The 10203-nt window shown below is 39.8% G+C and overlaps 1 protein-coding gene across 22 annotated transcripts in view; it reads right to left on the bottom strand.

Moving 5' to 3' along the window:
* Positions 1 to 332: 332 nt before the first annotated feature.
* The window catches only part of rims1a (regulating synaptic membrane exocytosis 1a), an 81038-nt gene continuing 71167 nt past the window's right edge, over positions 333 to 10203 (bottom strand). For 21 of the 22 annotated variants that reach the window (XM_065296656.2, XM_065296660.2, XM_065296666.2 and 18 more), the window contains 5 exons: positions 5935 to 6085; positions 4677 to 4789; positions 3712 to 3813; positions 3130 to 3269; positions 333 to 3041 (listed from right to left, as the gene is read on the bottom strand). In XM_065296656.2, coding sequence (XP_065152728.1) covers positions 2826 to 3041; positions 3130 to 3269; positions 3712 to 3813; positions 4677 to 4789; positions 5935 to 6085 — 722 coding nt within the window. In that variant the 3' untranslated portion in view covers positions 333 to 2825. Of the gene's footprint in view, positions 3042 to 3129; positions 3270 to 3711; positions 3814 to 4676; positions 4790 to 5934; positions 6086 to 10203 lie in introns of those variants that run through there. The other variant, XR_010547021.2, reaches the window with a different exon arrangement.

The raw sequence follows: 10203 nt of genomic DNA, 5'->3' as shown, positions 1-10203 counted from the left end.
CCAAACATGAGCTGTAATTTTTTAAAGTCATGTGCCACCGACAGTTGTCAGGACATTTGTACACCCAAGCAGACACTGACATTAAATTACTTTTAACTATACAAGTATGCAGTGATTGTTAAGCATCTATATGAATGCAAAAAAACATTAAAATTAATCAAAAGGATGGGACGGTGTAATGCTATTTGTCTCCACGTGGCGGAGTATTGGTTGACAGGGTTTATAGGCCAACCTCACATTAGGATAAACAATCTTTTTTAATTATTGCAAATTTAAAAGGTAGGTTTAGTATCAGAAAACTGAAAACAGAAAATATTCCAGTAAACAAATGCAATTTTTCTTCCACACAGTCTTTTATTTGTAAATAATAAAAATGAACTCTTGAATATAAAACATACACATTATTTGAGCCACGTCTGCTGTACAAAGAAATGTTGCAGTGAATACTTTCAATTTAGTATTAGTGGAACACATGAACTGTAAACAATCAGTATCTTGAATAATACTGACAAAGTAAATAAGTCTGCCATAAGAGGCATATAAAGTAAACTTCTCATTGAAACAAGGATACATGAGCATTTATGATAAAGCAACAGGTCAGTAGAGGTCCAAAGTTGTTGTTGTCCGTGAGTTTGGGCATAATCGACTGAATAAAAATAAAACTTTGGAGGCATCCCTTTTTCCGCTCAGCAGAACCAAGAGACAGATCACTGATCCATTAACTCGAATAGGGCCGCTTTGTAAATATAAGTAAACTTATCTGCAGACTCATATTTACAATATATGCATGTACGTAACGTAAGTGATGTTAACTTGATACACTCTTTTTTTTTCTCAATATCAATATATCTCTAAGTCATTGTGATTTTGTATAATTATATTCCATATACAGATAGCTCTAATTTTATACACGTTATCTACCTTAGTTTCAGCCCCACAGTAGTACAGACTACAGTGAACACCAACATCTTCAATAAAATAGGGCCTTGTGTTTGTTCAGTACTACAGTACAGCACTTATTTATCCATTTGGGTAAAGAATAAGAATAAAACAATTCAAAAACTTCTTATAGACATTCAGCCCCGAAATAAGGCCTGTGTGTATGGCTGAACCTGGCCAAATGCCCACACATGGAATGAATGGCTTCGTTTTATTTGATAATCTATTAATATCAAGTACAAGCAAACTGTACAAGTACATGCAACATACAAGCTGGCCTACAGTTTGTGGAACTAACACACACTTATTGTAGTCTCTTTTTTCTCATCTGTCTTGTTTTACAAAATGTGCATGCAACTTGGAACAGTTCCAGATTCATGCTGTTCCCCTTATCGGTGACGAGCGGTGATCTTTTAAGACCACCTCACACCCACTGTCACATTCATTCAAATGCTCAGGGGGATCTGTGAGATTCGTTTCATTATAAACTAAACTCAAAACAATGACAAACAGCTAAAAATAGGAAGCTTAAGATAATTTGGCCTCTTCTGTTTGTTTATTGTTGTTGTTGTTTTTTTACCCAGAAGCTTCAACCTTTTTTGTTGTTGTTGTTCAAAAATCAAGCAGTTGTGCTTGCATTAAAATAACGTTAACTCTAGTCGGGTAGAAATTCTAATATCGGTATGTACAGGTTCTTTACCAAACTGAATAGGATAAAAATGCATTCGAATGCCAGTAATATATGCTTTGTGAACTCCAGGAAATCAAAACTATTAGTGAGCTAATGCAAGAGTTTTCGGATCGAAAAGAAACGAAATTATAGTGGCCGCTTCTTACAGTTCCAGTGCTCAAATACAAGTGGTTTCGTGGTTTCCGTGAAGCTCGTATAGCACAAATGTCAGAAAACATGAATCATGTTTTCACATTCTACAAAGTGTGCCTATTTACCAACTGTAAAGTGAAAAGGCAAAGCAGTCAGTGGCGACTGCTGTAAACAGACTTAAAAGGTTTTCAGGCGTCCCTGCCTTCGTAGACACAAACACGCACACACTTTCACACACACTCACGCAATCTGAGTTCAAGGTGGGATCTTGGACGCAGCATCCATGATGTCGAGAGATAACTCTCTGAGAAGACTAATTTCTTAACCATTAAACCTTGACTTTTGGTCTCTCTCAGTAGAGGGACTTCCTGTAAGTGCAATATAGAGGAGGGGCAGTGCTGTCCCTGCTATAAAAAACATCTTTAACCAGCTGGTTTGCTGGCCTTGTCCCTAAGTCAGTCAGTCTGGTCCGTTGGCGGGTTTAGAGCGATTCTGGGCATCTTGCAGAGACTAAGCTGCCCAGTTAAACCATTTGAGCACCAGCTCGGCCGTGGTGAGAGACCAGCTAGACCCAGCTTGGCCAGGCAGTGAGTCTTGCTTTATCAAGCAGACCAGCAAACCACCTTTGGCTGAGGTTTTTTCCAACAGGGGTTCTCTCTCACCTAATCTCAATTTCTGCGTGCTGTACACTCGGTTCATGGTTAGAAAACAAATGTGCTGACTGACCAGAGCGAGCTAAGCTATCAGCACCACGGTTGTCTCCATTCTCTGTCAAAAGAAGCGGATTACGTTTCAGCTGCCTCTCCTGTCGCTCTCTTTCATTCGGCTTGAATCATCACCATCATCTCAGCAACAAAACATGCAGTAAGGAGCAGAGTGGATCAAAGGAAATCTCTACAACCCAAAGATCAAAAGTAAAAGAGAGAAGTGATTGTCAAGCTTCAGCAAAGCTTTGATCATGATTTCTATCCATCTGTCTCTTTATCTGCCGCTCTGGTTCTGATTGTTGCCTCGAGTCCTTGGTCCACTGGGTCGTGTTCAGCGTTGCGCCCTTGTCCGTGTACTAGGACCTGATGCCTGGCGGCCCTGAAAAGTCCAGCGATGACTGGGAAGCGCGGCGAGTGAGAGGAGCTAACGTCGGATCGACCAATGATGAGGGGGGAAAGAGTTTGTACCAACCGATCACTGTGCTAGAAAGATCCAGCTCTTCTAAAAGAATCTGTACAACTCCCATGAAACATTTGTGGTCCATGCGCCCATAATCTCCCCAGACTATTACCTGAAGGCACATTCAAATTGAATTGTAGTCAATACCCACAAATTTTAAATGCTAGAGACTAACATAATGGATAGGACTTGCTTCCTACCTGGAGGACTTTACCCTGTGGACTCTCCTCAAACAACAGCACTTGTTGATACAGAGGATCAAGCGTTTTTCGTGCAATCTTGGTTTTCTTTTTGGCTTTGCACACTCCGTTTTCCAGCAAATAGACCTTGACATAGGGAGCTGTGAAGACGAGACACATACTGTAGCTCATAAAGACCCGGTCACAATGAAACTGCAATGGACTGGATACATAATATTTGGTTTTGGACAACCAGAAAGTGTCCAAAATATGGTTTGATATTTTGTTAAATAATGCAAAGACATATAGCCACTTGCTAGATAAGTGAAGTGCCCAAATACTTTTACGGGCCACTGCAGTAGCTATGCCAAATGCCAGTAAAGTCTACAATAAATGCAATGTTTTATATATCAAGTGACTCCAGTCAACTACCATTTGATAAGAAAAAGTTTGCTAAATAATTACAAATACCTAATGTTTGCATGCAAAGAATGTCTTGAGACTTAAAAAATTTCCACAAAAATTTGGAGACAAGTATTGATCTCCTGTTCCAAATACGGTAAGTACTAATGAGAAAAGGCTGAAGCCTGGACACACTCTTACCCGGCAGCGATTTGGAACCTGGTTTAGGTGTAAGACCACGAGCCCTGATAACCTCTACCTCCAGCTGTCCTTTCTTATTTATTAGTCCAATCTGAACATCTCCTAAAACACACACAATAAAAAAGGTTAGAGATGCTGGTTTGGTGTTTTTTATTTAAAATCTATACGCATTATATAAAAGTATTGCAATTTAATGAATTTCCACCATTTGCAGTGGTTTGCCGATTCAGCAAACTTAGATAAATTCTATGTACTGAAGTCCATATTAACCAAGCAGGGTTCCCACACCTTAGTTAACTTCAAATTCAAGGACCTTTCAAGGACTTTCCAGGTCCAATACCCTCAAATTCAAGGAGTAAATGTGGGGACACATTTCAAGTGAGAGCAAGGTTACATTGTGTTACCTTTTAAGATACATTGTTACAGTTCCCTTTTGAGGGACCTTGTGCTGCGTCACTGCGGTTAAACTTTGGGGACGCCTCCAATTCAAATTCAACCAATGGTGAGGCTTAACAACCAAGACAGGGTAACGCGGGAGCCAGGAAGTATAATTGCTATCTGAAATATTGCCAAAGGCGGCATTACAGGGACGCAGGAAATATGGCAAGGGGACGCAGCGTCTCGTTCCCTTCTCAGGGAAAAAGGGTTACATAGGTAACCCGAGACATTTTCATGTGTCAAACACAACTATGCAAAAAAGCATTTTGGTATGACTCAACATTCGCATACAGAAGATATAAGCATTTAAAGCAAACAGTTTAGCACGTGCTTAAAAATTCTAGAATTTTTATGATATTATCCTACACTACACAGGGAATAATATGGATTTTTTTTCCAAAAACTTTCAATGACCTGTATCTATGTATGTACATTTTCAAAAACTTCCCAGGACCTTGAATTATTTTCCCTACATTCACAAACTTTCAAGAATTTCAAGGTCCCGTGGAAACCAAAAGCTAACTTACCCATAGCAGGTGCGGCCAGTGTTTGCCGTCCCACCAACTGAGCAGGACCAAGACCATCTAGGAAGTCACTGAACTGGCTGTCAGCTCCCAACCTCATCCCTGAGAAGATCAGACTGAAACAAACACACAGAGGTGACTTTGTACAACATCACATAATAAACAACGACTAAAACTACGATGATACCCAAAAGCTGTTTTTAAAGGGATAGTTCACCCAAAAATGAAAAGTCATAATTTTCTTACTCTCATGTTGTTACCAACCTGTATAAATTTCTTTATTCTGATGAACACAAGAAAAGATATTTGGAGGGATGTTTGTAACCAAACCGATCATGAGCCCCAGTCACTTCCATAGTATTCTTTTTCCTACTATGGAAGTGAATGGGGCTCATGATCGGTTTAGGTACAAACATTCCTCAAATATCTCTCCATCATAAAACTTGTAATATTTTTAAAACATATTATTTTCATTAATTCTTATCTAGTATGAAACTGCCCTCATGTAGAGTTCAAAAAGCCCATCCACTAACATCAGACATATGCCGAGCATGGTATGTAAACCTTGTCCCGTGTTAAGGCCCCTCTTAATACACTCAATATTTCCTTTGAGGCCAGCACAATTTCCATGACCTAACTCATGCAGGAATGTCTGAGGGATGTGCCAGCCCAAGTCATGCTACCATATGAACGGCCTAATGTGATTTCACATGCTATTTAAAACACATTCAGGTGAAATAAGCTGTAAGTCAGTTGCTGGTTATTCTGCTTTGCCACACTCCGTGATGTGACACAACCGACTGTTGCTTTAAAACTGAAAAAGGATGCATGACTGACCTGCCAAGACCCCTTTCTGCAGATGATGGATATTTTAATTATAATAGCAGAGTACCGCTTGCCATCTGGCTCCAAAAATAGAGCCCAGAACATAGTGGACCAAGCATTAACTCTTTTAATCAGCGCTCATGTGTTCCTCAGCATGCTGGTCTTTATTAGCTTTATCTATTTGAGTTTTTCCAAATAAATCTTTGACACGACGCTCATGTGTACATGAGGCAGCCAGCTGAGCGTGCATTTATGTATGAGTTATGGGTTTGTAGCGGATGCACGAAGACACAAGAAATCTTTAAAGAAGACGCAAGACCCCAAAAATTAATATTGCTGAAAAAGAAACAGCGAAGCTAGTTTGCTGAATCAGGATTTATCTGCAAGTTGTATGTACTGTACACAAATAATGTATAACATTGTCCTGGATACTGACTTGCCCTCAGAGCTGTAACTGTTCATGCTGCCGTCGGTGGACTCTCGGCTGGCCTGGCGGGCCATGACATTGCGGGGATACTCCACTGCCATACCCGTCTCCTGACTGCGCTGGATCTGACTGGATCCCTTTGCCTTCTTATTGGCTGCTTCTGTGGATATAAGAAGTGAAACCATACACATGGATTTCTCCACCCTTGATTGATTCATTGTATTTTAAAGGGACAGTTCACTTTAAAATGAAAATTCTGTCATCATTTACTCATCCTCATGTTGTTCTAAACCTGTATAATATTTTTTCTGATGAACACAAAAAAAGATATTTTGAGAAATTATGGTAAACACACAGCAGTAAGTGACCATTGACTTCCATAGTAGGAAAAAATATTTTGGAAGTATTGTGATAAATGACTAAATAATATGAAAAATAAATGACAAATATTTTGATAAATGATGGTAAGCACACAGTTGACGATACCCATTAAATTCCATCACATTTTTTATTCCTACTATGGAAGTCTATGGTCACTTACTGCTGTGAGTTTACCATCATTTCTCAAAATATCTTCTTTTGTGTTCATCAGAAAAAAGAAATTCATACAGGTAAAGAACAACATGAGGATGAGTAAATGATGACAGAATTTTCATTTTAAAGTGAACTATCCCTTTAAATGCATTTTCTAACACGCTAAATATTTTAATTTGAACACATCATTTAAAAACTAGTCCACCTTTCCTGATGTAACTTACACTTTGTGTCTGGGATAAAGGGGACACCCAAAAACTTCAGCTGTTTGTCTTCATTACCATTAACTCTAACCAAACATCCTGTTATGGATTACTAGTTCAGCATTGTATAATGTAAATATATCAGATAATTATTTTATTATGTATGTTAATTACTGCAGGTCTGAAAATTCCTCATACTTAAATGAAAAGAAATGATTGAGATATTTACACTGAATTCCACTTTCATTGCACATAAGCATTTATAAGTGTTTATGTTAGTGTGCTATTCTTACTTCTGTCACTCAAAAGAAAATGTTGAGGTCTGAGACAAAGCTTCTCGCCCCTGGTGAATGTAACATCTCCTGCTAGACACCACAGGGCACCATCCTTGCTATTTATGGTCTTCTGATGGATTACAGATCATTTTAAAATGTCAGCCACTAAGGTGGCTCGCTGAGCTGCAGCCGTGCCTAACTTTTTCTGAGAAAAATGATGCAGGAAATTACTGTATCACTTCTCTCATAATATCCACGATTTTTAAACCATCCTCACTGGTAATACCGAACTATCAAAACCTGTTTCACATTATTAGATTATGTTGAGCAACAAAAAGTCTCTTGCTTTTCAGAGTAGAAAATATCTGTAGACACTGATCTACAGCAATCATCTAGTAAGTCAAAGTTACAGGTTGAAACCTGCTGATCCCTGACTGTTGTATTTTTAAGCTGAACACTTAAAATTATACCTGGTGGTACCCTCTAAGGTTCCTTTTGGTACCTTCATGGGTATAACACATTCAAATGTTTTACCTTTTGGGGTACAATATTATACCATAAGGACCTATTGTGTACATTTAAAGAAAAACACCACCGTTTTTCAATATTTTACTATGTTCTTACCTCAACTTAGACAAATTAATACATACCCTTCTTTTTCAATGCGTACACTTAATCTTTGTACAGCGTGTCGTGAATGTGTTAGCATTTAGCCTAGCCCCATTCATTCAATTCAATTCAATTCAATTCAATTTTATTTATATAGCGCTTTTCACAAAAGTCAATTGTTTCAAAGCAGCTTTACATAAATAGAAGCAGTGAAAAGCACAGAAAACGACAGATAGCACAACAGAATACATGATAGCATGAGCAGTTAAATTTGCTGCGGCTATGACTCAATATTATAATTGCACGTATTACTAAAGCAACGTATAGAAGAGGAAGCTAGGTAAAGCCCAAAAAGGCTGCCTCCCCGGGGTGAAAAACCCCCTAGGAGAAAAAAAACCCCGGGCTTTTATCCGAGGAAAAATAAGTCCTAGGAGGGAAAAACCCTTGGGAGAACGGAAATGGAGATTTAGCAGAGATTAAGCGGTTCTGCCGGTGATCGTTGGTCAGGTATCAGCTGGGCATAACGTTGAAGGACAGCCAGTAGATCAGAGGTGTGCCGACTTTCACATCTACCGGGATTGGGTCTGTTTGTCTCGTCCTCGGGTCGAGGACGAGACAGGGAGAGAAAAACAAAATCGTATTAGCGTAGCGGTCGTTCATATGTATTGAAGTGTCACACAGTGATGTGGTTTAACTCAGCTTAGTTCCAGACAGACTAAATATTGCGGCATAATTATGTTATCCACAGTTGAGGATTTAGCAAATTGGGGGCCCAATGCGAGGGTATATATGGTAAATAAGGGTCACCTTCCGATCTTTAAGAGAAAATGAAACCTGACGACCCGTTTGACTAAGGCCTAAAGCCCCACTGTCGTCGTTAATGCAGGTTCAGTGGCAAACGGGTCTATATTGTATACCATTTACAGGACCAGGAGAAAACGCCAAAAACATCGCAACCCGACCATACGTGCTAACCCGTTTGACTAAGGCCGGAAGCCCCACTGTCGTCGTTAATGCAGGTTCAGTGGCAAACGGGTCTGTATGGCATACTATTCATAAGACACACGAAAGCGCGAAAAACGCAACCCGACCATACATACCAACCCGTTTGACTAAGGCTGGAGGCCCCACTGTCGTCGTTAATGCAGGTTCAGTGGCAAACGGGTCTGTATGGCATACTATTCATAAGACTTACGATAGCGCCAAAATCGCAACCCGACCATACGTGCCAACCCGTTTGACTAAGGCTGGAGGCCCCACTGTCGTCGTTAATGCAGGTTCAGTGGCAAACGGGTATGTATGGCATACTATTCACAAGACACACGAATGCGCGAAAAACGCAACCCGACCATATATACCAACCCGTTTGACTAAGGCTGGAGGCCCCACTGTCGTCGTTAATGCAGGTTCAGTGGCAAACGGGTCTGTATGGCATACTATTCACAAGACACACGAAAGCACCAAAATCGCAACCCGACCATACGTGCCAAACCGTTTGACTAAGGCCGGAAGCCCCACTGTCGTCGTTAATGCAGGTTCAGTGGCAAACGGTGGCAAACTATTTAATGCAATTCATTTTAAGTGTTCATGCAGAAAAGGTTTTTATTTATTTATTTGGTTGGTCTGTGTTATGACCGTGAGTGCTTTGTTCCGTGAAAATAACTATTGCGAGTTAAGAACCTTTACTAGACAAATTATGCGAATGCTTTGTTGAAGAGAAAAGTTTTAAGTCTAGATTTAAAATGATCGACTGTGTCTGATTCTCGGACATCGGTTGGTAAATCATTCCAGAGCTTAGGGGCTAAGTAGGAAAAGGATCTTCCACTTTTAGACACTTTTGATAGTCTAGGGATAATCAATAGGCCAGAATTTTGCGACCGTAGTGTGCGTGATGGATTGTATTCTGATAGTAATTCTCTAAGATATGAGGGTGCTAAGCCATTTAAAGCTTTGTAGGTGATTAGTGATATTTTAAATTGGATGCGATATTTAACTGGTAGCCAGTGTAAAGATGCCAGAATTGGGCTTATGTGGTCATACTTCTTAGATCGAGTAAGTACCCTTGCAGAAGCGTTTTGAACTAGCTGAAGCTTGTTGACCTGATTTGAATGGCATCCCCCGAGTAGCGAGTTACAATAGTCTATTCTAGAGGTCATAAAAGCATGAATAAGCTTCTCTGCGTCAGATGTAGACAGCATATGGCGTACTTTTGAGATATTTCTAAGATGGAAGAATGCTGTGCGGCAGACGTTGGCGATATGACTATCAAAGGATAAGTTGCTGTCGAACATCACACCTAAGTTCCTAACCGTGGAAGATGGCACCACAGTACAGCCATCTATGTGCAATTTGTAATCTGACATATTATGTTTGTAGCGATTTGGTTCAATAATAAGTACCTCTGTCTTATTGGAGTTGAGCTTAAGAAAGTTATGTGCCATCCAGTCACTAACATCGCTAATGCAGTCTTTTAGTTTAGAAAACGTGTGTGTTTCGCTGGGATGCGAGGAGATGTAAAGCTGGGTATCATCCGCATAGCAGTGAAAACTTATGTTATGTTTCCTGATAATGTCTCCTAGGGGTAACATGTATAACGAGAACAGGATAGGACCTAAAACTGATCCCTGCGGTACACCGTATTTAACCAGGGAGTGATA

The sequence above is a fragment of the Paramisgurnus dabryanus genome, chromosome 20, assembly GCF_030506205.2.
Source record: "Paramisgurnus dabryanus chromosome 20, PD_genome_1.1, whole genome shotgun sequence".
Lineage (NCBI taxonomy): Eukaryota > Metazoa > Chordata > Actinopteri > Cypriniformes > Cobitidae > Paramisgurnus > Paramisgurnus dabryanus.
Note: the sequence above shows the minus strand (reverse complement) of the source record. Positions and strands in the feature narration are given on the sequence as shown.